Source organism: Clarias gariepinus, chromosome 4, assembly GCF_024256425.1.
Source record: "Clarias gariepinus isolate MV-2021 ecotype Netherlands chromosome 4, CGAR_prim_01v2, whole genome shotgun sequence".
In the NCBI taxonomy this organism is placed as follows: domain Eukaryota; kingdom Metazoa; phylum Chordata; class Actinopteri; order Siluriformes; family Clariidae; genus Clarias; species Clarias gariepinus.
In genome coordinates, this window is record NC_071103.1 from 30,184,400 (window position 1) to 30,211,896 (window position 27,497).

General features: G+C 37.3%; 1 protein-coding gene across 3 annotated transcripts in view; it reads left to right on the forward strand.

Moving 5' to 3' along the window:
- Positions 1-27,497, forward strand: part of xylb (xylulokinase homolog (H. influenzae)) — a 58,245-nt gene that overhangs the window by 24,874 nt on the left and 5,874 nt on the right. Inside the window, exons 16-18 of one of the 3 annotated variants that reach the window (XM_053493740.1) lie at positions 8,690-8,748; positions 13,336-13,423; positions 23,859-23,953. In XM_053493740.1, coding sequence (XP_053349715.1) covers positions 8,690-8,748; positions 13,336-13,423; positions 23,859-23,953 — 242 coding nt within the window. Of the gene's footprint in view, positions 1-186; positions 490-8,689; positions 8,749-13,335; positions 13,424-23,858; positions 23,954-27,497 lie in introns of those variants that run through there. The other 2 variants (XR_008357881.1, XM_053493741.1) reach the window with 2 other exon arrangements.

A 27,497-nucleotide genomic window follows, 5' to 3' on the forward strand; every position in this document is an offset into this window, starting at 1 on the left:
GCAGTGAATTTTTTTTTTCGTCCTATGCTGAATAATAAACCAACTGACCAGCAATCAGGGGATTATTTTTCTCCAAAATGCTGCCAGCAAAAGGCATGTTAGTAAAGGTTTTTTTTCCCTTTTCCATACTAGCAGTTTGTCTATTGATTTATGCTCAGGGTGATTTGACATTTTGCCTTGCTGCAGGGTTTTTATCTGGGGGTGGCAGCAAGCTGAAATCTCTCTGCTGAAGGTCAGCTGGACTCTGACGGGAGCATTTTTGCTAAAACTATTGCTCACTGCTGTCTATTGATGGCTATTAATAATGTACTCTGTGGCTGAGGATTCACTCATAAGTGTTATATGGTGTACGCTTTATAAATTATTCCATAAACAAGGCTTAGAGAGAATTGTCCATCTTTCAGAAAGTAGCATTGTTTTTGACACACCGTACCATATATTAAACATGTTTTATTACTTCGGCTGTATCAGCATGGGACACTGATTGAGAACGACCCATTATGATGGTATCAGTGATGATTAAAAATACAAAAGTGCCATCACTCCTCATATCCTCTGCTTTTTTTTTCCCCCCAGCTTGTTTCTTCACCCCCCTGATGGGGCATATGTGCTGTAAATCCATCTCTTAGTTAAGGGACATTGATTCTCCCTGCAGTCCTGCTGTTGCTGTAAATTATTCACTGTGCTCTTTGATCTGTGCTGGCCACTTACTCAGGAACGAGTGTGTGGCCTCTCTCCATCTCTCTCTCTCTCTCTCTCTCTCATGCCCTCTCCCTTTCATTCTCAAGCATCCACATCCACACACGGGCAGATGTCTGAGCTATATTTGCATGACTGTCAAAACTTCAGTACTGCCATAATCATTAAGATTAATCCGGACAATCATGAAAGCAATGAGATGATTAAACATACAAAATGTTCTCGAGAACAACTGCATACCATAACAATAAAAACCTGACTAAATTACCATTTTTTATCATTTTTATCAATTGAGTGTGTTGACAGTGTCAGTGTCCCTGGTTATCTCATGCTGATACACACACTCATGCTAGCTGACAAAGCTGTGGCAATTTTCTAGAATGATGTAAACTGTAAAAGTAGTTGCAATGTAACAGTTGTCTTTAATATTTAAAAATGTTTTCAGGATATTCTCGGTAATACATTTGCTGTAACCCTGCCATCCCATCCATACAGAGGAAATGTCATTGCTGGATGATGCTAAGTCACATTCCATCGGGTCATTTTCATTTATTTTGTTTTTTAGACCAGATCATAATTTTTTTTATTGGGTAATAAAAAATCAAATATAAAATGATGGCGCAATTACAATAAATTATATTATACATTATATTAAGAATGTATAATATAATTTATTGTAATTGCATCATAGCTATTCGAGCAAATTAAACTGATTTGCATATGGTGGCAATATTATTTACAAATCACAACTTGTTTAAGGTCTAAAATATCCTGAGCGTTTTGACAAAGATGCACCAAAAAATCTAAAACAGCTTTTATTTTGCAAAAATCTGATTTGCATATTAAGAATGAGACCAAGTAATAAATTGTAAAGAAGTTTATCTATGGGACAGTTTTCAGTTTATGCACCAAAAACACCACCCACGCCACCACTATCAGGGGCCCACCTCTCTCACCCGAGGAAGCTGTTTGGGATTGGACCTCTAATACGACTTTAAAAAATAAATAAAAATTTTATAGCAACAGATCTTTAGAGGTGCAAGTCTACAGTTTTCAGGTGCAATTATCCATTGATCTCCACTGAAACTGATTTAAATAAATAAGGCTCTAGAGATTTAGCCACATTTTTGGTTAGTTCAGGAATCTAGTTTAATGCTGCAGTCAAATTACGATTGCCATTCCCCCGTCAGCAACCAGAAACGGCGTAGGCTAACACATGCCTTCTCTGATACCCATGATGCCGCTTACATCTATTTAAACTGTTGCTCATGCATTCCTAGGCAATGGCATGGATGATAGGATATACTGTAGGATGATAGTGGTGTCACTCAGAAACCTGTACTGTACCATGCTATAATTGCGTCTATAGAATAATTTCTAGTAGAGGTTTTATATAAAATATCATTGCTAAAATGCTTCCATCTTATGCACTGAATAATTATTACTATTTATAAATATAGAAATTCAGTGTGATGAAACCATGGCAAAGTTGACTAAATAAAAATCATTTTACATACAGAAATAATTAGTTCTTAAAGATGTTTTTTATTGGTGATTCTAACAACAGTAGACGGTCAATGAGACTCCAAGCCTGTATTTAAGATTGTTGTGCATTTTTAGCAAAGACTGACTTTTTTATTGACACACATTATATTGTGTTGTGATTTAGTTGAAATAGGATACGCATTTGCAAAAGTCAGTTAATCTGTTGTGCTGCATAGACAAACCTGGTTCCAAGTCAGGCAGGCGGCAAGGATTAACGTTATATTTACATCTGCTCCTGTTTTTTTTTTCTCTGCTTCTGTATTCTATTATTGTCAATGTCTTTGCTCTAATCAATGATACAGCGTTCAGTCATAATAACAATGCATTCACCTGGCAGTGTAGCATTTGTTCTATTGTTGGTATTTTTCACATGTATGAGAGAGGCATACACTACTACAAACACACTCACCTGGTATTTGTTCTCACCTAAAGTAGAAGGAAGTAAATAAGAATAACAGAATTTTCATAGCCTGACTAACTGCCTCGTTTTTTTTTTTCTTTCCCCTGTTCATTTCTGTTTTCTGTGTGGGAGAGTGCACTTGGCTTTCCGACCTGAAATCTGGCAGAAATAGAACTGTTTAAGTAGAGGTGTAAAAAAAAACACGAGCAGGAGATTTCACAACCATTCTACAGTAAGCGTGTTCAGTAAATCCCTCATTTGGCCTTACTGTCTCTTTCAGGATATTAACACAGTCAGTCTGTTTTGAAAGATCTTAAAAGCTGTGGGACGTATAAGACATGTTCTCAGTAGGGCCCCTTAATCTATATAAATAAAAGAGAGGTTTTGCCTGTACAAAGGTTTTGTAGAAAGCTTTAGCCTGCACTTTCAATAATATCTTTACGTTTTATACAATGGAGAACCAGAAACCAGTCTCAGAAGAATTTCTGTCTGTATGGCTGCCCGCCCAGCCTGAATTTTATCACAGCATGATGCAAAACTGGCTGAACAGAAGTTAATAAAACTTTGGGTATTTGCCTGAAATTAAACGTGTCATAAATGAAATTAAAACGTTGAGTAAAGGTGAAGTTATGAGCAATTGTGTGCCAGATTATGTCACAGTGTCTAGCATTTTTTTGTCTCCCAATTTAGTGCTTTTTTTCCTCCAGTTGGGTGTGTGTACCGGTCACTACAACGTTATATACCATTGCATGTATGCATGTATGTCTGTTGCCTTTTTAAGGAGTGTTACCCCGCCCTTGGTGCATGCGCTGGAGAGACGTGTGAGAAGACGGAATAGGAGCGTGTGTGCTGCTCTCCTCCCGAAGTGCTTTCTCCTCTTACACTTTCCTTTGATTCTACTCCTGCTTTTGCATCGTGTTTTTTTTTTTGTGACGTTAAGAAAAGCCCTTTTTTTCCCTCTGACTATCCGGCACAAGACGTCACATGTGACAATATACATCACTTAACAGAGTAGTGATGCGCGGGTTGTCTGGTAACTAGCGGACCCTGCGGGTAACCCGCGGGTCGGGTTGGGGCTGGTAAAGAAATTGTTACTTTATTTGCGGGGCGGGTTGGGGCGGGTCATTAAAAACAAAATTAAATTAAAAAAATCCATGTATGTTGCGTGCAATTTCCTATGGCATATAATAAATATTTGGGAATATCTATTTTCATATTTTATTTAGTTCTTTGATAAGGTTACATCACGTGACAATTCACGAAAGCGCCAAGCAGCTACCGCTGCCAGTCACAACAAAAACAAAGAAATAAAAGTGCAGATGGAAGACGAGGTGCGGGAGAAATTGAGGTCGGGAATTTACATCATTAAAAGAAAAAAAGGTCAGGCTGCTAAATCTAATGTTTTAGTATTCTTTTTTTGCACAGCAAACGTAAAAACGCTAAATGAATATTTCCATGTAATAAAAAAAAAATAGTTTAGCCTAGATTACAAACGCTGCTTTGTAAATGTTTAAAATGTGTATCATTATCTTGTTATTAATATGACCTGATTTATCGTTCATATTCATAATCATATGTTGTTGCCAGTTTACAGGGCGATGTTTTCAAGCACTTTCAGGCTGAAATAAAGGCTGTGTTCATTTAAATTACAATGCCTTGTATGTCTATTTAATGGTCGCGGGGAGGGGCGGGTTGTAAAAATAGATACAGTGGTGCAGGGCGGGCAGGGGCGGGCCAAATAATTTTATAAAAGCAGGACCCGCGGGTTGGAAAAATACCTGACCCGCGCATCACTACAACAGAGCTAATCAACAGGATAGTTTACCTTGTATAGACAGAGTATGCAGAAATGACAGTAATGCACCTTAAGGTGCTACAGTTCTCAAGAAACAGAAAGGAAAGCATGACACAGCATGACTTGATCCTAAAAACAGTGGAAGTAGACTATGAAAACTTAACCTTCAGAGATGAATGGACAGATCAATGTATGTTTATTTTTCCTGCGGGAAATTTTAAACCAGTTTGTCTCATATTTTCCGAAACCGTGGCACTAATAAGATGCAGTAATGTTAAGCGCTGCTATGAGATAAATCACAGAACAAACGTTATCAGAACAAACATATCAGCAGCAGTCCGAGGTGAGGGTGTGTAAAATACCCGAACTGAGAGCCCAGTGTTCTGTGCTAAAATGCCTCCCAGGCACGGGTTGCCACCTACAAAAACACTATAAAACATATACAGTACTGTACGTCTATTTAAATAAAATAAAGATTTTGCCTGTACTTTGGTCAGAACTTGTGTTGTGTAAAATTGATGTTATGAACAGTTATGTGCTGGATTCAATAATCTACTGTAAGATAAGATACTAATAAGCTACTTGCTCAATGAAAACACACCTGCACCAATAGATGAATATTTTTACTGGGATTAGTTTTTTCACCACAGAAATAACAGCGCTAAACTAGTATAAGTGAATTTTAACACACTGGACTCATTTTAGGACAAAACCTAATCTTTATCCGATCTACTTATTCGATTTCTCATCTGTGATTCACTCTCCAATTACCGAATGTATTTGGTTGACGACAAAAGAAGTACATCTTAGCGTAAACAAAGCGTAGCAGGGGCCGCCGAGTGGCGCAGTGGAGAACGCGAGTTTGATTCCCGGGTGATGCTGTAACCTCCCGCAGCTGGAGGTCTAGAGAGAGCTGATTGGCCGAGCTCTCAGAGGGGAGGGATGAGAGGTACTTGGTGCTCCCACATTAATTACGGCTCTTAAACCGCATCCGTGAGCAAGTGGGAGCGGGAGGAGCGGACAGTGCTGTTCTCTGAGTGTGTTATGGCGCCCCCAATGGTGCGTGAGCGAGCAGTTCGAAAATATGCGGTCGGCTGGTGTCACGTGGTTTGGAGGAAACACGTGATAGAGTAGTAGTAGTAGTAGTAGCCTTAATGTGGGAGGAATTGGACATGACTAACTGACCACTTCATTCAGAGATAGGTAATTTGTTAGGGAGTTTGTGTCCACTGTAGCCTTCAGAGATTTGTGTTCTTGACTGACAGGACTGCAACTTCATGTGGTCTTCTGATGTTGTAGCTCTTCCACCTCTAGAGTTAACAAGCTGTTTTGGTACATTTCTGCTCACCACGCTAGTAAAGAGTGGTTATTCGAGTTACCAAAGCCTTTCTGTCAGCTCCAACAAGTTTTGTTTTCCGCTTTGTTGTCTTTCCTCAACAAGGTTTGTTGTCTTTTGTTGTCTTTCCACATGCAGAACTGATGCTCACTAGATATTTATTGTTTTCAATACCGTTCATGTTTCAGATGCAAATCAACAGCTTTTGAAATACTCAAACGAACCTGTATAATAAGGACAACCATGCTTTGGCCAAACTGATTGACATCTAATTGTCCTTTATTCTGGTGTTTGATGTAATATTAACTGAAGCTGTTGTCCTGTGTATGTATTTTATGCATATTGCTCCCTGTAACTGAGCCTAGAGAATATTGTTTCTTTTTTAGAAAGCTGTTTAGATAGACAGCTGTAAGCTCCCATAAATGAAAACTGTCCTCCTCAAACTGTACTGTACCGACAGCTGTCTTGTCGGTTTTTTATAAACTGGTCAGCTTTGTCCGAGTTACAGATTGTTCCCATATAAAGTGGAATTGAGATAAAGTGTAATAGTTATAATCAATTAATAAAAAATTAATTACTCAAAGACAAATTGATTACCCATCATGCTTGCCAAGAAAAGCATCCCAGGTCTACAGGGGATTGGGTGCTGATACATTTTATACACCAGCACATTAAATGAAAGATCAAATAAAGCAAAGAATAGGAGGTGCTTTAATTGATTAAATATATTTGCGTATAATAATCTACTCTGTGTAATGCCACAGTCTTACATATAAAGAGTTTTAGTATTGCAATCCATTGAATGAATTTGATGTCTCCACAAGCCTGCACACATGTGGTACTTTATAGATTCCCTTCGATTCCTAAAGATGAGAAAGGCAAAAATAAATGGCTCAGTGCAGCTCCATGCTTACTTTACAGCTCTGTTTGTCAATAGTAATAGCCAAGAGATTATTGACTGTGCACCGCCTGAGGATAGAAAAGATGTCTGCTTTTTTGCTCATAATCAAAAATCACATTTATAGACGTTCTGAATAGAGATATTCAAATGTTCAAGGCTTCCAGCTCTGCAACTACAGTATACTGTATATCATCAAACTGGCTCTTACATTGATGCATATTCATGTTTAGACCAAGTTTAAACAAAGTATAATAGCTTCAACAGTTTCTTTTGTTATATCGGAAAAAAACGTTTTTTATTTTGTTGTTGTTGTATTTTTACAGTACAGTCCTATATACTGTATATGTTCTGTCTTTCTGTTATTCTCAACTCCTACATGGTGGTGGCTTTTTTTTCTTTTCTGTCCTGACCTTTAATGTACATCAGTCATTGGTGGTCAATGAAAGAGCACGAACGCGGCAACAAATCAATCGCGGTTGCGCTTCATTCTTATTGGCACCCCAAGGCTACACTCGTTTATCAGATTTAATACTGCACGGAAAGGGATGATGATAATGCACCGTAAGAGGGAGAAGGGCCATTGTGGGGTTTGTACTATTTGCTGTGTGTGTGTGTGTGTGTGTGTCAAAGTCAGAGGTGATAGAATATCTGAATTTTTTATTCAAATAAAAATGCAGATATTTATTGAAATGCAAACTTTAGAAAAAGTTAAGTTACAAAGCAAACTATATCATGACGCAATGCTGAATCTCAAATCAATCCCTCTCTAACCCCTGATCAAAGGCACTACTTAGTGTGTGGAACAAGGGCTTGTACACCCTAGCGCACTAGCTTCCCATTTCATGCTATTCAACCCTTAAACCCTGAAATTAGCAAATATTTTAAGGTGCAATAAGTGGAAACATAAATTTTGTACATTTTTCAGGACTGTCCACCACCTCCATGGTTTATTTTCCTTAACGTTTGCATACATTTAAAACTACAGTACTTTCAACCCTGTTCATTACACTAATTGTCAGATGCTAATTGTCGGTCTCTGGCTGAGCGCTGGTTCCACCAGTTGCTGGAGGATTTATGTAGGCAAATTAACTGTCCAAAATAAATCCTGTTTGTCGAACTGTTGTATAAGAATTATCACACGTGAGGTCATGCCATGCTTTCGTGCCTATGACTGCATCACAGCTGTGCTGATATTCAGCACAACAGCACTTCCTCTTGTGTGATATTGATTTAAAATGAATAAAGTGTTACGTGAAAAGAAATCCGACTTTGCTCTTCGTTGGTTTCAAGCTTTAGTCAGGGTTATATTTTGATCTTTAGACATAATACTGTAAATCAAGGCTAATTTTAAAACAGTTATGACGTCTCTAAACTGCTGTACAAAATAGAAAGATACCGACTACAGTAAAGTACTGAAATGCTAAGTTACTATATCTGCACATATATAAAAAACATTGCCATTTTCAAAGTGACACTTTCACGCATGCTAAATTGCATTGTGAATGCAAAATGAATCTGTGTGTATTCCCACACTGCCCTGCATTTCGCACATTTAGGTAGAATCAGCCCAAATTGAATATTCATAAAGCTAAATATGCCAAACCAGCCAGACCTGTTTATTTGCTCATCTGAAAGACCCAGTCCTCCAAAGACCCTGTGACTAAAGCAGCTCGCGTGTTATTTTTGAAAGTGTTCTCATGTTTGCATGTGTTTTCACCTTCGCAAACCTTTACTAAATCAGAGCTGGAATTTACTCCAGCAACTTGTGCTGCTGTCAGAGCATTACACGAGCTCTGAATATTCTTCAGGGGTGTGCATGTCCTTTAAGACCACTTAGTGCTATAAATTTAGAGCAAGGTTGTCGTGTCAGCTTATGGAAGAAACAGCGAAGTATATGAAATGTTTAATAGTGTGTGTGTGTGTGTGTGTACGAGTAAACTGTCCAAATGGTGTATCCCTGAGGCATTGTTTTGCATTTTACATTAATTTAATATATATATATTTTACTTGCAGTTCAAGGAACAAGAGTCTTGGCAACAGGAGGGGCCTCGTGTAACAAGGACATACTTCAGGTGAGCAGCAAAACTACAAACAATGGAAAATTGCTTGATGAATGCATGCTTAATATAACCTCACAAAGAATTCTGAATAAACTCTTTGTACGGCCTTCGCAGCACTGCTTTGTTTTCATGAAATTAAACAGAGTTCTTTTAAATGTTTCACACAGTGGTGGTATAATGAGCACAAAAAAAAGTGTGTGTTTCTGTCAGTCTTTATGGTAGAGAATAACAGATGTGAATGCTTGGGTTTGCAGTTCTGATTTTATTTATTTATTTTTTAGAATTTTTTTCTTTGGCTTAATGCATATTCAATGGTATTTTATGTTTCCTGGTTTGGAGTGCAAGAAGGAGACTTGTGGAGCACAGCTAATGCATTATGTTAGTAGAGCATTTCGTCTTGCTTTTGTTTGTGCCTGCTTGACATTATATCAATACAGACAATCTAATATAAAAGACAAGCCACATTCAGTTGGAGTAAAATGCACAGTATGAAAGGAATTCATCAGTTTATGTACTTACTTGGAATAATTTGCTGAATGCCAGTGTAGTGGTTTGCACTTGCACCTTCAGGGTCCGGGTTCGATTCCCGGCCAGGCTCGATTCCCATCTCTGTGTGCATGGAGTTGCATGCTTTCCCCATGCTTGGTGGGTTTCCCCCGGGTACTCCGGTTTTCTCCCAAAGTCCAAAGATCTTCAGATTAGGCCAATTAGTGTTCCCAAATTGCCCGTAGTGTGTTATACAGGATAAAGCGCTATAGACAATGCGATAAGGTTACACAAAATGTAACGCCCTCCACAATTATTGGCACCCTTGGTTAAGATGTTTTCTTGCGCTTCTAAAAAAAATAGTTTTTATTGAGAAGTATAATCTCACACTGACTAAACTTGACCAGTTGGTGTTTTCAGTGCCAAATGCTTAAAAAATTATATTAACAGATATGATGATTTTACACATTGGGAAATCTCAGCCTTTTTGGATTATGTTGTGGCCACAAGATTTAAAAAGGATGAATAATTTCAACAGTAAATTGCATAGTTTCTAATAATGAGTTATTGTAGTGTTTTCAGTAGTTTAAAAAATGCCAGGTGAATAGACTTTACTGATTGTCAATTTCCATACTGTCCCAACTTTTTTGGAATTGGGTTGAAACCCCTGTATGTCAGCATTCCATGTATACTGTAGACTGACCAGCCATAACATTATGACCACCCACCAAATATTTAGTAGGTTCAACTCTTTTACCACCAAAACAGTAATGATCTGTGTGTTCTGACACCTTTTTATTGGAACCAGTATTAGACTTTTCCTACAGTAGGTTACAGTAGCACTTCTATTGCATTGGACTACACAGACCAGGCTTTACTCCCCATGTGCATGAGTGAGCCTTGTCCATGCCTGTTGCCCGTTCACCGAGTTTCCTTCCTTAAATCACTTTCGGTATGTCCTGGCTACTGCAGCCCGCGAACAACACACAGGACCTGCAGTTTTGGAGTTGCTCTAACCCAGTTGTCTAGCTATCACAATTTGGCTCTTTCTCACAGTAGCTATATTTTCAATATACTGTAGCATTACAACAGTAGCTGGAAATGGGTGGGATATACAGTATTAAGCAGCAAAGGCAATTGCAAAACTGCAGCTCTTGTGGGATGTTCTTGGCCTGCAGTGGTCATGACATACCAAAAGTAATTTAAGGAAGGAAAACTGGTGAGGGTGACGGGGCCATGGATGACCATGGCTCACTGATGCACATGGGGAGTGAAGGCTGGCCTGGGTAGTCTGATCCAATAGAAGACCTAGTGTCGCTCAGATGAATGAAAAGGTTAATGCTGGTTGTGATGGAAAGGTGTCAGAACACACAGTGCATCACTGTTATGGTGGCACATGGGGACCTACTCAATATTAGGCAGGTGGTCATAATGTTATGGATGATCAGTATATAACTTGTATGATATGGAGGTACATTACATTAACCCTTAAAATGAAAAACAGATTTAATGCATATGTATTTATTCATAGCCAGCCTCATATACAGCTTTGGGTAAAGATCTTGAGCCAACCCCATTTATTTTATATTTTTCTTTAAAGGAATCTAACTTACAGTACTTGTATTTTTAATGTAGTCTAGTTCTCCACGCTTTCTGAAGGACTTTTTTGGCATTCGTTTTTGGTAAGATTTTGGTTTCCATCTTCAGTCCAGTCCCAGAACCTGAGCAGTTTAAGCCACACAGTGAGTTATTCATTCAAGCATAAAAACATCTTACTCAAGGTATAAGGACAGATGATAAGGCAGGTGATGAGTATACTGAATGCTGAGTGGTTCGAAATAGACGAGAGGGGAAACGAGGTGGCTCCTGAGGTTGTTACATAAAAAATACAACCGGATTTTTTTATTTTACCTTTATGCACTTTGCCTAAAAACTTGTTACCATTTCTCTAATTTAATTTACATTACTTAATTTAATATAATTAAATGAGGCTTAAGCTTTTTGCACATTACATAAAGAAAATATTTTACACTAATACACATTGTTCATGTCCACATTAAGCAAACATGGTTTCAGTTTTCTGTTTGTCTCAATATTTGAAAATGATTTTAATTTGAATTGGGACTTTACACTGAAGTGTGCAAGTGTAACATTAATTTAAAGCTATTTTTATTAACACTAAATAATCCAGCTGGTGATTGCATGCATTTTTCTAGTCAATTATTTCAGTTAGAAAGTTGGCTTCCCTGTTGTTTTTTTGGTCAGTTGCGTATTGTTACATCATGAGTTTGAGTGCTAGCGACCCAACAAAGAGTCTACATTTTATTTCACCATTTCCATTCTAGAAATTGTGTGTCAATGTCGGTTAAAATCAGATTATAATGGGGTAAAAAAACAGAGAAGCCAGAAAATTAGATATATTATAAGAAATGGCTGTTTAAGGCAATCACCTAATCTGAACCCCAGTGAGCAACAAGTAGAAAATGAAAATGGGCACATCATAGCTCTGACTGAGCGACTTACAATTACACTGGATAAAAGCAGCTAAGCAGTTGGGGGTTAAGAGCTTTGCTCAAGGACTCAACAGTGGAAGCTCGGTGCTGCTATGATCCCTGTATATTTCAGAAAATTCTCAGCAAGCAGACTTTTTCAAACTGTATTAATACCCAACGGCACTTCATGCCATTGCTAAGCATGCACATTTTAACTCTGTTTGAATGTGAATTAAAATTCATACTATACAAAATGCATCGTTTGAATACCAGCGCCGTGATGGAGTTACATATCTCAGAGAATCAGGGTGACACGTTCAAGGCTGAGCTTAGGCTGTTATCTATGTGTAAATGGTAGCGTGATGTCTCAATCCAAGGTGTACTGTATTTCCTGCCTTATAGCTGTACAGTATGCAAATATTACAGATCCACTGTGACCCTAAGGAGAATGTAGGGCTTGCAGAACCATAAATTCTTTACTAGTCAACCTGTAAATAAAACCAATTTGTCAACAGTTTTGGGTTATTGCCTTTTTTTTTTAAAGCAGCAGCAGCAGAGATTACCTTAAACCACACGTCAATTAACAGCCAAACCTAGACTACAAATTAGATTTCCAACTTCAGTGTTTTTTCGGCTACACCGTTAACAAGCAAAGACAAAAAACCTTATATTATAAGACACCATGCTGCACTATTTACATACCATTTCATCTCACAGCTTGGTGTAATAACGTTTTCTAGCTTAATAAGAAATGGAGGATCAACACCTACAGAGAAGAGTCGTGTTTAAGACTTGCCTCGGTAGCTTCTAAATATCTGAAGCTGGCACATGCCACTAATCTGACTTTGGACTTGCTGATGGTGATGTGCAACCTGTGTCTCTGAAAGTGCTTTTTAACCACTGAATCTTTTCGTTAAATCTGCATAATGCATTTGAATATAGAATCGGCTTTATCTAGTCTGATTATGTTCAGACTAACAAATTGCATTTAGTCTGCATTCTTTACCACTTGCCACCAGTGGTGATTACTGAATGTATTAATCAACTAGTCTGTGTGCATTTATATCTTGTGCCAAGTATTTTCCACAAAAACCCTCATAAAAATGAATGTTTAGAAGAAGGAGGCTGTTAGAAGCTAATTCTAATTTAATTGTGCATCTATACAACTCATTTATTCATCATTTAAAAAGCTCTTTGTCCAGGCCAGGACTCCAGTCCATCACTGGTCATCACATTTGCTTTCCCGATTTAACTTCTGTACCAGCATCTTGAGAACCTTGAGGAAACCTGGAAGAACCTACAGGAAAATCTATGTAGCTGTGAGGCATTTCTTCCCTGGCATTGTACGTCTCCAAACGCAGTATTATATATTCAAAAGTCTATGATATAGCGCTAAAAAGGACCGTGTCATGTAACATAAAGCATCTCATAGTAAAAGTATGTAACCAAAGGCCTTGTACATCAAGCGTGTCTGCGTACTCGGTAATTCCACTTGGATGTTACTGTATAAGAGGCTTAGGTTTCATTCGTAGTGGCATCATCTTTGAAAATCTGCATTCCACCTTTGTAACTGAGATCATGTCAGGAATATAATCAGCATGACCTCTTCTCAATGACACAGGTTCTGTCTGACGTGTTCAACGCTCCAGTGTTCACCATCGACGTGGCCAACTCTGCCTGTCTCGGCTGCGCCTACAGAGCTGTGCATGGTAGGATCATCTCTTACTAAATATCTGAGCATCATGTTTATCTCTCGAGACCGTACTTATTGAAAATAGTCGGTACAACAGATGCGGCGTAGAAGTCAAATATTTTAACACCTGATCACTACAGCTGAGTAGATAAGTGATTTCAATGCGTGGGTTGATGTTATGAAGATTTTTACAGTTTAATTTCTTAATGGTTTGTCTAACTCATCCTTCATTAGTGCTTATCATCTAATGCTTCTGGGCATCATGCAGCTCTGTGTGTCATACACATGCACGGATTTGTTTCTCGTGAATGCTCGGTTATAATTCACGTTGGGGTGCTCCGCCTTGTCGTGGCCGCACTCCAGACAGACTCATCAATCTGATTAGACTAATATGACTTGGCGAAGTGTGTCGTTTAAAAGCATCAAGCCTGAACGAGCCATTTGGAGCATTCACCAAGATCCACTCAATAGCATGTTATACACCCTATTGCTTAATTGCTATAATGGAACGGAGAGCTTTAAATTCCAGAGTACGACTATAAATAGTCTTTTATTATTTAATCTGTTGTTTGCATGGTTTATTTTTTTTCTTTTTCTTTTCTCTCCTGACAAGGGGTTTGGCAGTGCTTTCAAATTTGCACGTGGTGTTAATGTGTCACCCTAAGCACTCTCACTATTATAAATAAAAGCTTTCCTGAGAATCAGCTTTCACTCTTGCTTTTTGTTCTGTTGGTTTATGAATTCTCCCGAAGCTTTGATTAATTAAAGAGGAAGAGGAGAAACAAGCTGAATTTTTTGATGGGCGAAAATGCCATCCTCTTTCGTAAAGATGCTCTGATCTGATGAAATGAGTGCAATCACTGCGCAGAGCTGGTATGTGTGTATGTGTTTAAGCTAATACAATTAAATATTTACAAGATTCTCATCATCATCATGTCATATTATCTATGTCTTCATCTACTGTATATTTCTTAAACATTTTTTCGAAAATATATTTTCCAACTATTTCATGCTGTGAACCCTTCAAGACTGTGTTCCTGTTTTGCCTATTAGTGTTTTAATTCACATTAGGATTTTTTTCCTTACCTAAATATGCACTCATAATGTTATCAATTATCATTATCACTGGATCATTGATGGAGTTAATCTCTGTGTAACAGATTAAACAATGAAGATATTCCAGCAGTGTAGTGTATGAGTCTACATTTGATCTTTCTGCCATTTATTGCCTTCTTAACCTATTAAAGCCCAGAACAATTGCTCCTTCAAAAGGAAACTACGGGGGATCTAACACTAACCAAAGAGACTGCATGAAACACAGTTTTAAAGACATCACATGCCATTTTCCCTCTATTTCAAGAAATCCATTCAGAACAGATTCATTCTTTTTTTGATAATTTTTTGGCATATTAAATTTTTTGTTATACTTTGAGTTCCGTAACGTGTGCTACCTGGACACGCTACCATTTTCAAAATGATGTCATGGGTGTGCAAATTCACAGATTGTCACGTGACTGAACCGATGTCATGTACTGAACTAGATGTCATGTACGGACTTCATAAGTTCATAAGTTAAAGTCAGGGATAAAGCTGAATAGAAAATGTAAAGGGTTTGTGAAACACACTTTACAGTAAAACATACTTTTTGTATGATTGCCAGCAATTTTACATTTAAAACCCATAAAATACCATCAGTGTCATGATAGTAACTTACAGTATATTAACATATAGTTATTCTACAATATGTTATGCTAACTAATCATCAGATCCTGTAATTTCAAGGTACTGCACTTGTTTGCCTACCATGAAAACAAATGAGACCTCTCTTTTGTGTTTAACCAAATGGCCATTTAGTACCTATTGTAGATTATTTGGTGGGAAATGAACAGTACATGACTATGTGTATTTTCGACAAAGGAAACAAATGGTGTTGTGCTGAAATATTCATCGTGTAACAGAGTGTGGCTCTGCAGTCGATTAATCCAAACAGCTTCCCATGAGCTGCAGCGTCTAACATCCTAATCACCGGTTTCATCAGGCACATATAATTACACGTTACATGACTCACTGTAGTGATTCAGAGCAGTTTTAACACGGTTCTCTGGTATTCAATTAAAATTTGTAAAAGGTCCAGCTAAATTGCTTGCTTACAAACGTCTGGATAAACAACTGACATGATTGAACTGTTACAACCATCACCTTTTCATGCTGAACCTCTAGTGGTTACGTTTAGTCTCATAGGGGAACTTCAGGTTAGCTTTTCTGACTAGTGCCACAGTGAGACACATATGTTGAATGTGATGTGGGGAGGAGGATAAAACCCATACATCATTGTCCATTCTGGTCCTTTTTTTTTTTGCTACTCAGACCAGTAAGTGTCAATAAAATGCATAAAAAATAAATCCCAGAACAGTCTGTGAAAACACTCATCTTTCTGACTTAATGTCCAGGTTCCGTCTCAGACCGAGCCTGATTCGTCAAATTTGAAGTTTTTCATAAATCATTTACAAGACAATTTCCTCTACGCAGTGATGCTGGTATTTTAAATAAAATATATATAGTAAGTTTGAAAAATGTTTAGATCTTTTCGAAAGTAAATTTCTTCACACGACATGGCGAAAAGTATGTGGACCCTTTGATATTGTATCCATAAGTGGTTTTTCCCCAACCTGTTACCACAAAGTGGGAAGCGTACAATTGCTTAGAATGCTTTTGTATTGTGTAGCATTGCAGGCTTATTTCACTAGATCTAAGAGGCCCAAACCTATTCCAGTGTCCTGCACAGAGCCCTGACCTCAACCCCAGTGAACACCTTTAAAGGGAATTGCTTACTAGCTAATGAAGTAATATAGTGGCTAATGTAAGCACAAAATCATACAGGAAATTATTCGGTTTGGTGCACGCTTTGATCCAAATGAATGCAGTGCTACAGTAGGTGACTCTTTCTATTACTTCTCTTAATTTAAATTTACCTTTAATTTAATCCTCAATGAATGCTGTAAAACAGCCTTCCTAACCTGATAAATCCCACTGACGTGTGTTTATCATACAACACTGTGCGTAGATGAAAAAGAAAAAATAACAGTGAGATAGACAGCACATAGCAAAAGATTAAAATATAACATCAAAGATATGGAACTGGATGATTGGATGCTACTTTGTTATTGGTGAACTTTGATTTAAGGTGAGAACATCTGTGGTTGACTTGCTTCATATTTAGAGACATGCACACTAAATGCAAATGCAAAAGAGAAAATTGTGGCATTTGTAGCAAACACTGCAAATAATGAGAACCACTGCCTGCTGTAGGTACAGTACTGTTACTACTATTTTTTCACAACTAAGAACTTTTTAGAAAGGTATGTGCCTGTTATGCATTACCTATGTTTTCAGCAAATGACTATTTGCTAGTTTATACCCAGATTAACTATAACATTAAAGCACGCAACATTAAGCCCAATATTGGCCTAATGTGTGCCTTGTGCCATGTGTCACTGGGACAGCTCTAGCCTTTCAGGCATGAAACCTCTGGATGTGTGCTGTGGTGTCTGGCACCAGGAAGTTAAAGGCTGATCCGTTGGGTGCTATGGAATGTGGGGTGAGGCTTCCATGGTTTTGTGATTTGTTTGTCAGGCGCATTCAATAGGAGCTCAATCGAATTGAGATCTGAGGAATTTGGAAGCCAGGTCAACAACCTTGAACAGTTTGCCTGCTAAGCCTCATATTCGGCAGACTGTGAGGCACTAGGAGTTCTGATACATTTCTATTGTGTCCAGCATTGACTTTTTTTTTTCAGCAGTTTGTGCTACATTGGCTTTTATGTGGGATCAGGGTGATAGTCTGGCCTTTGCTCTCTACATGTATAAATAAGCCTTAGGTGCCCATGATGTCACCAATTTATATACCACTGGTGTATAATTAATAATCAATGCTATTCAATTCACCTGGTGGCGGTATTATTGTTGTGGCTGATCAGTGTATGTTTATAAGTTAAATAAAAACAAAATGTACAGAAACATGACTGTTGCATAACATTACACCCCTAGTAGTGGCATGTCTGTAGTTTCACAAATTCTTGACATTGAGGGGAAAAAAATAGCCTTATGAGACATCAGACAGTGAATTGATATGAACATAGTCTCACTGAGTCTGCCACTGGGTAAAAATTCAGATGGATAATGCATACACTTAATCATTCCTCTTCTGGATCCCTGCTTCAATTTCTTGGCTGGTTTTATCATAGTCCAGCCACATAGAAATGAGACGAGGCTGATGAGGGCCCTAAGGTCGTTAATTAAAAGCTAAAGAAGACCCTTGATTTGAAATGATTGTGACCTACATACATTACATTCAGAATGGTATTTAGGTTTAGGTAACAAAAGTCCACTTTATTATATTCTGCTCTTATTTATTTCTTTTTTCATTTGTGTCATTTAGAGTATTAATTTCTGCTGGGGCCATCAGTAGTGTAGTATAGACATAGCTGTCATAACACTCCACTGCCTCAATATCTCACATAAACCTGTTATGTTTAAAATCAAGAGAAGAACAGCTTGATGTGCTTGACGCACTTTGATACTCTTTCTTGGCTCCGACATACTTGCAAACTGAAAGAGAAGCACATACACACACACATGATGGAGCCTTGAAAGTTTTCTGGTTTACAGAAAAAGAGGTTTGTAAGTACTATGCCACTGTATCACGTGCACCCGTTATATTAAAGGTCATAAGCTGTTTATATGCTGGTAAAATATAAGGAAGTTGTATGGATATCCAGGACAAAAAACTAATAGGAAGTATTACCTTATAACTCCTGGGAAATTTAACATTGTATTAACACAAATATTGTGTTATGTATTACTATATGTTTATATATATATATATATATATATATATATATATATATATATATATGATAATATTATTAATATTATACTAATATAATATACATTATACAGTAGTACATTATATTAATATAATACACATAGTATACATTGCATTGGGCAGCAATTAAGCTCACTCGTCTCTCCAATATCCTTTCCGGCGGTAAAAACGCTATAATATTTTATATATATATATATATATATATATATATATAACATATAAACATACACATATATATACACATATAAATACATATATATATATATATATATATATATATATATATATATATATATATATATATAAATACGTTTATGTATGTATATATACATGTACAGTATATATGTATATATATGTATTTATATGTGTTTATATGTTTATGTATATGTATATACAGTATGTTATATATATATTTATATATATATATATATATATATAATATTGTAGCGTTTTTACCACCGGATCCGGGAAGTTTCCAGGTCATGGACCCAAAATTTCAACGTTTTGGTCCCCGAGCCACTTAGTTATCACTTTTGCCTTATGGCACGGTGCTCCATCAAGCTGTAAAATGCATTGTTCTTTACCAAACTGTTGTTGGATTGTTGGAAGAAGTTGCTGTTGGAGGGTGTTTTGGTACCATTCTTTATTCATGGCTGTGTTTTGGGGCAAAATTGTGAGTGAGCCCACTCCCTTGGATGAGAAACAACCCCACACATGAATGGTCTCAGGATGCTTTACTGTTGGCATGACACAGGACTGATGGTAGCGCTCACCTTTTCTTCTCCGGACGAGCCTTTTTCCAGATGCCCCAAACAATCGGAAAGAGGCTTCATCGAAGGATATGACTTTGCCCCAGTCCTCAGCAGTCCATTCACCATACTTTCTGCAGAAGATCAATCTGTCCCTGATGGTTTTTTTTGGAGAGAAGTGGATTCTTTGCTGCCCTTCTCGACACCAGGCCATCTTCCAAAAGTCTTCGCCTCACTGTGCGTGCAGATGCGCTCACACCTGCCTGCTGCCATTAGTGAGCAAGCTCTGCACCGGTGGCACTCTGATCCCGCAGCTGAATCCTCTTTAGGAGACGATCCTGGTGCTTGCTGGACTTTCTTGGACGCCCTGAAGCCTCCTTAACAAGAATTGAACCTCTTTCCTTGAAGTTCTTGATGATCCTATAAATTATATATATATATATATATATATATATATATGTGTGTGTGTGTGTGTGTGTGTGTGTGTTTGTGTGTCCTAATCTTACTAAAGTCATTAGCCATTACTAAAGTCAGTTGCACAATCCCGGTGCCTAAGACATCACTCAGGATTATACTCATGAAAAGAAATTACTTCTCAGTTGACCTCCTTAAAAAATTTAAGTTTCCCTAAAATAAAGTGAAGGCTTTGATTCGATTCTGTGTGTTGGCAGGCTTTCTTTTAAAAAAGGAAATCAGGGAGATGGTTTGACGTACAGTATGCCTCACTCGCCTTTGAATCTAAACATACTCAACAGTGGCTTAACAACCTGACAAACTCAGCAGTAAGAAATCACAACCAGATGAAAACAAGCACTATTTCAGTTTTAGCCAATTGTTTGGAAAGAGATTAAATTGCTGGGAAGCTGCACAACCGTAACTAAATGAACAGTACTAACAATAACTTGCTTTTATTCTATAGCATTAGCTGCAGGGCCAAGATAAATGAGTCCTAGAGAGGATTTGATTGAATGCAAATTGGATAGGCTGATTAGTCATTGCATTTTTATAACTGTTTCTTTTCTCCACATTTTTAATATGTTGTACATGGACAACATAGGCAGTTGTGATTTCCTAGGGACTTTAAGTAAAAATAAATAATAAGCCTGTCTTCAGTTCATTCAGGGAATGATCTGCTACAGAACAGAGTTCATGGTTCCTTCAGTGGTGGCATAGTATACAGATCCCAAAGAATCCCTAAACCATCTCAGTGTTTGACTAATAGTTTCTTAATGTGAAATTTGTGAGGGTTTTGGCCAGACATAATGAGGGCCACGGAGACCAAAAAAATTCCAGCTTCGGATCAGAGTGCTTTTTGGCAAACTGAAGACCAGCATTCATGTGCTACTTAGTGAATAATTGGAAGGTCAGCAAAGAAACTGTAGTGGAGACTTATGGGCATGGATGCTCTGCCACTTTTTATGCATGAAGATGGCATAATTGATACCTTACACCCAAGGACTGAATTACTGAATTAACTTGTGTGTCGGTTTTCCTCCTAGACTCTCTATAATATAATAGTACAGCGCAGAACAAAATATGCGACAAATACAATTTGAATAAGTACAATTTTAAAAATTGTTTCTCTGAGATTTGTAATGTCAACACTTGTCTCTTAAAAGTGATTTTGTGCATAGTAGCTATTTGCAACAAGTACCCGTGGCTCAAATTCATGCTGTTATGTTGATGCATAGAGTCTACATCACCATTATAGCCTCGCTAATAAATAGGAAGCCATTTTGAATGCAGCCATAGTGTGACAAATATCTCTACGTGCATAATAAGCTGGAGATTTCAGGGTTTAGAGTGTAGCAGGAAATATTGAGATAAATACCATTGCCTACAAAATATTACTGTGAGTAGCCTGGAATTACAGGCCTCATAAACTGTTGTGATGATATTAGGATATTGTCTCCTTGTGATGTTCCTACATAATATAGTTCCACAGCTGATGCTTGCTCTGTCTGTAGAAGCATTAGAAGATAATTGGGCCCGTTAATATTCAAAAGCATGACAATATGACATCATTAATATCAAAATATAGAGCAGTACTGAAGCAATTAAAGTTCGGGTTGTACATCCAGTTGAAGGCATTTGACTGCATATGGCACTACAAAATGAATAACTTGCATTAAATTATCAGCATAGCTAGTTAGTTACATAAGCACACTTAGACCCAATAACAGTATGGTTGCCAGGCTCAAGGACGTCTGAGGAAAAAACTAAACTAATGACTATTCAAGACCAACCTTATTGTAAAAAAAAAAAAAAAAAAAACTATTTGAACTTAACTTCTAAATAATACATAATTACCATTCATTCATCACCATTACCTGTTTAGCAGGGCGGTAGTGACTCCAAAATATATTCCAGAAACCCAGCTCATCATTTGCCAAAGCCAAAATATATTTAATAAGTTACATCAACTGGCAAAACATTGACGTAATTACTTAAGCAATATCACACAAGTGGGAGTGCTGTTATCACTAAATATCACAGCAACCTCAAGTGTGATATTACTTTCATACAACACTTCTACTAACACCGTTTATTATCAACAGATCATGATCAGCACCCATGGAATGCCTCGAAATAGTCAGAACTATTGGATGTAAACAAAACATCCAATCCATAATACTTTTATAACTCAATTCAAAGTAAAAAGCAATGCCCGGCCTAAAGGTCTTGAAGGGAATGTGGATTGTGTAGATGTGAATATTTTACAGCAGGTTGAACTGACTAGACCTTTTGTAGTTTCAGATTTCCAACAGTTTCACAGCAAATTGAGATGACTCCTATTAAGATGTGTTACAAATGGACAGATATTATTTTGTGCATGTTTTCTATGAGTCACAATGGTAATAAAATACCACATACACAAATACCCCCCCCCCTCAAAAAAAACAATTAAAATATTTTTACATATATATATAAGTTTGAATTTTAGTCTACTGCCAATAGTTTTGTCACAATGGATAAATCAATCTGGTTATACTTATATTTGTGCAATTTAAGCATGCCATTTATGATAAATAGTGTGTTTTTTTAATTTTTTTTAGAAAGTTAAATCATGCTATCAGGTCATTCATCAACATCAGCCTTGATCAAGTTTTGAGTCACTAGCAGCATATTAGAATAAGTAGATAAATTTCGTAATCACAAAGATTATTGAAGATCATGAAAAATCTTATAACTAATGCAATAACAGTTCACATTATTCTTCTACTTCTCCTCTCCGGTCTCTTAAGTGTGTTAAAATTATTCTCTGGTTAATTTACTTTCAAAAATATTACAGTAAGTGCGTCAGGGTTTTAATATGCAGCAAAACCAGTGCCAGTAATAGCAGGAGCAAAAGGGGAAAAGAGATATAAGGTTATAAACATAAGGTTGCACTAAAAACTAACTTTAAAAATGGTTACACTAAGTATCGGTCATAGCTTTAAGTATACACTGATAAGCCATTCACGTGGGAGTAGTGATTAGCACTGTCACCTTGCACATCCAGATCCTGGGTCTGATTCTTGTTTCGGGTCTGCGTGCATGGGGTTTGCATGTTCTCCCCATGATTGGTGGGTTCTCTCCAGGTTCTCCGGTTTCCTCTCACAGTCCAAAGTCCTTGCAGATTAGTCAAAGTGGTGTTTCCAAATTTCCTTTAGTGTGTGAATGTGTGTGAAATGTCAGTGTGAATGCTAACCGGATGTCTAACCTCGGTCGTATAAAATGGAAATAAATACAATGTTCATGGTTATGCCTCTGAGGTAGCTCTGAAGCCTTGGGTCGAGCTTCACAGGACCACAGGGGGTGTGCTATGGTGTCTGGCACTGGCGGTGGATCCTTTGCATGCTGTGAATTGCAGGGTGAGATCAGGCTTGTTTGTCATGTGCAACACCTGGCTGCTTTATCGGAATTTGAAGGCCAGGTCAAAGCCTGTGTCAAAGCCTGTGTCTAAGCTTTATATAACAGGCTGTGATGCACTGGGTGTTCTGATACCTTTTGTCAGGTTCAGTGTTTACTTTTTTGGCAGTTTTGTGCTGCATTGGCTTTTAGGTGGGTTCGGGCAGGGTGGGCTGGCCTTTGATCCCCACAAGCATAGATACAGTAGGTCTTGATAATTTTGCCATGTTACTGGTATATAATTGATAATGTTTTATTCAGTTCACATGCCAGTGGTGTTATTGTAATGGCTGATCTGTGTATCAGTACATTGTTAAGTACGGTATTAAATAATACAATATAACTGTTTACGCAACATCTAAATTGCATAATGTCCTATTTCATAGAATGTATAGTGGTCTGCTGCTCCTGAAAGGAAATGAATCGCGGTCCAGCATGACCGAATTAAGCTGTACCTCCACCAGATCAATCTTGTTCCTCGGCCAAGTTTATTCTGCTTCTTTCAGTCATTCGATCCAAATGACATGATGTGCACCCGATTTAGGTTTTCAAGAAACTCCAGTTTGAGCTTCAGCTGTCAGTTGTATATTGGTTACTTGACATGACTTGGCTGGTTGTTTGGCTTTATAAAACATTGACGGGTTATCCCAGGCTTGACTGAAAATGAAGACATTTTCCAGCTCATGGATCAGGCTTCAATTCCACTATTCATCACCATGTAGCCCTGGTTTCCATAAATCCTCACCTCAACTATACTATTTTCCAAAATTCATTTCAGCAACAGCGAGTGGGCTGAGGAAAATTTCTGGATATATCAAAGGTCAACTAATACACAAAGGAAACTGAACATGAAGATACAAGATGTTTGAAAGCCTCTGTGCACTTTTCTGATGCTTTGCTTTTTTGCTGATTTTTTTTCCCCCTTAGGACTAGCTGCTGAAATGGGAATGTCATTCGCAGAGGCAGTGAATGAAGCCCCAGGAGCACAGCTTGCAGTGAGACCAACCCCAGGAGCTGAAAAGGTATGCCAATACATCCAGTATCACACCACAGACCAGCTCAATTGCCATTTTTAGAGCGACAAAAAATTCAAGTCACCTATTGATCCAGTGGGAGAATTTAATTGCATATGTCCTGTTTGAAAGATTGGCTTTCTCTGTCTATGTGCACTTCTTGTTTAATTCACTCCAACAGCTTCATCTACAGTACATAGTGTTTTTCATGATATTATTTTATCTTTTTGGAGGGGTTCCACCATGGCCAGTATATTCTAATCTCGGTGTTGGATGATCATAAATGCATTTTAGCAGCCTTTGAGGGCACATATAATAGAATACATACTAACTGGATTTAATATGTGAGGGTAAGAACATTGATTTGAGCTCATTTACGACTATAGATCCATGTAGAGAGTAAAGCATGCATTTAAAACAGCTTTAAAAAATCATTAAAATGTGATTGAAACACAAAGGTAATGCAAGCTACAAATGTTGGCATTATACTGTATATTCTTTCTTTTATCATAAGACTGTACTGTGTGACATACTGTATATGGTGGTCTGGAACGAACCAGCAAATTATGCTTTGATACGAAAAGGCACCTGGATTTTTTTTATTTGTAAACACCTTTTGAGTCCATTCAACTTTACAAAACACAAAATAAATGCTGTATATTTCACCAGATGAACATTACTAGGGATAAACCGATACTAGTACTAGTGTTTGAGATATATGTACATACAAACAGGTTCTAAAAACTACAGTGTCTAGTCAAAACATAGCCGCTGTTTCAGAAGAGTCAAATTACTGCTTAGCGTCAAGAAAAGAAAACAATTGTAAAATTTTATATACATTTATTTTATAATGACTGGATGAACCCTCCAACACATTATTAAAATCTGGAAGGATAGTACTGAACCAACAAATTCATTGAAGAAATGTTTTTAAAATAATCAAGATTGAAGATCACTTAAAAGCTAGATAAAGACAACTGACAGTAGAAATCATAGTAATACAGAATGTAAAAGTGAAAGTCAAAGCATTTTAGCATTTCCACATACGCACAGTGTGATGAGAAATGGGACACAAACATATTTTTTGGCCATACGAAATCTATTTGTTAGTGAGACTGATCAAAAACAGCTTTAGTTTGATATAAAAGGGTCATGTGGTCTGATGAGTCTAGATTGATGCTATCCCAAAGCAATGTGTGTGTGTGTCATGGTCAAAAATAAAGTGATGCACTTATCATGTCTATTGCACTGTACAAGCCGCTGGAGGCCGTGTTATGATCTGGGATTGCTTCATTTGCTCAGGTTCAGGCAATATGTGGCAATAAAGTGAAGTCAGCTAATGACCTGAATGTACTGAATAACCAGGTCATCACATTTATGGATATTTTTCTACCCCTGATGACATGGGCATATTCCAAATTTCAAATTCGAAATTCAAATTTCAGTGATCATGCACAGCATAAACAGTATTTTAATAATTACAATTTTAAAATTTTATTTTATATTTATAGGGACAGCAACTTAACTATTAATAATATAGCAATTTAAAATAGTAATTTCAAGGATTAGGTGTCTGTGTGTGGGTGTGTCTGTAAAATAAATCAGTGACTTATGTCGTATGATTCATTAAGGATTTATTAATGAATTTTTGCAATTGATGACGATGATGAGAGCAGTAATAATATTAATTCTAATAATGGCATGTTAATGGTTTAACCGCTTCAGTGATTTAATTATATCAGAAATGAACACTTAGCAAAGGCCGGATCGTTAGCAAAGCCTCATTTCAGAACTATAAAGAAAACCACAGACCGATGGTTTTCGTCCTGAAACAGATCTACTGTATTATCACAGTAATAATGACCACAATAATGTTGTTATGCGCACATTACCTTAAATACTACGATGAGCACTGTGCATTAGGCAGTACAGTTTACTTAACATTAATGCTTTGATGACTTCGTATTACTTTTAATTTTTAAACTCTTTGAACTTTTTTTGCACAAGATCTGCAGTGTTTTGCTATTCTGATCATGTTGTTCCTGTTTCCCACGTCTCCTGAGATCTGCCTTGTGATGCCGTTATAATGTCATCTGGTGAATGACTAACATGAACGTTTCTTTTCTTTTCTTTTTTCACTTTTCTGGTGCACAGTGACAGAGGTTAACTTAAACATAAGTCCCATTATTATGCATGAGTTTGCTGCTGACAGCTTAACAGCAGATATTGGACTTGTTTTTACTGCTTTTTGCTGCTCCTTTGTCTTTTTTCATTGCTGGAGGTCAGTCTTTCTGTTAAATAAAGAAGTGTTTCTTTTTTTCTGAGCGCATCAGAAACATAGCGGTCTAATGAGGGATCTTCTTGGATGGTTAGTGTTAACCACAGTGATGTCACTATCACCACAGGTGGGTGGTGGGTAACTTCCCATGTGGGTATCCAAAGGAAGTGTGACTGCTCTGAATTTATATAAGGAGTGAACACGAACAGTCTTCTGCGCTGAACAAAACAATATAGATTGCTCAGTGAAGTTATGCATTTATAAGGATTTTATATAGTATATCTCTTTAAACTTCAACTATTGACATTAAGTAGCTTTACAGATATTTAGATGTAAATGTAAGTTCCAAATAAACAATCCAGCGATAAACAGTGCATACTGTAGTTCTGGCAGGCTCAGCACCAAACATATGGAATACTAGGGTTAGTACCTATTGTTGACGGATAAAGATCTAAAATGTTAAAGCTAAAAATAATCTCTTTAGCTTTAATGTATTGAAGGATTTTATTATTCCAGGTTGAAGCCCACGTACATGTCTGCCTGTCTTTCTGTATGGTGGAACTCTCTAATATCTACAGTAAGATATTAATACAAAGAAATAATATTTTGTAAGATTGAGTATCTTACACCTTGTTTACGCCAAGTTGTACTTTTTTGTCGTCAGCCAAATACACTTTATCCTAACTATTTTTATAGTTGGGTTCTAATTTGACACATAACTGGCCATGACCTCCCTTCAGACAGAAATTCATACAGACAGAACATTTTCTGAGACAGGTTTCAAGTCCTACAATGTATGAAATGTAAAGATATCATTGGCCGAGTTCGGACCAATGTACGGACAAAAACTTTTATTTATGTAGATATCTCTGCAATGGCAAATAAATATTATTTACTTGGCACAAACCATTTCTAGAACTTCACTTGTGCTTAAGATGCAGTTACATGTACATAAAAACACAGTTGGAGATCTGTATACTGTACATGTACACAAACAGTGGGATCCAAAAGTTCATGGCATCTGCTTTTATTATGCATTAATTTTAATGTAATAAAACAATTTTTATTATGGTGTGGGGGCTTGGCTTAGTCGTTAGCACTTTTGCCTAGCGCTGCCATGGTAAGGGTTCGAATTTTGCCACCTGTCTGTGTTAAGATTAAGTTATTTGTCACGTGTATTGTACAGCACAGTGATTTTTTTTTTTGTCCTCATGTCCCAGTTAAGAAGCTGGGGTCAGAGTGCAGGGTATGTCAGGATACTGGAACAAATAGGGT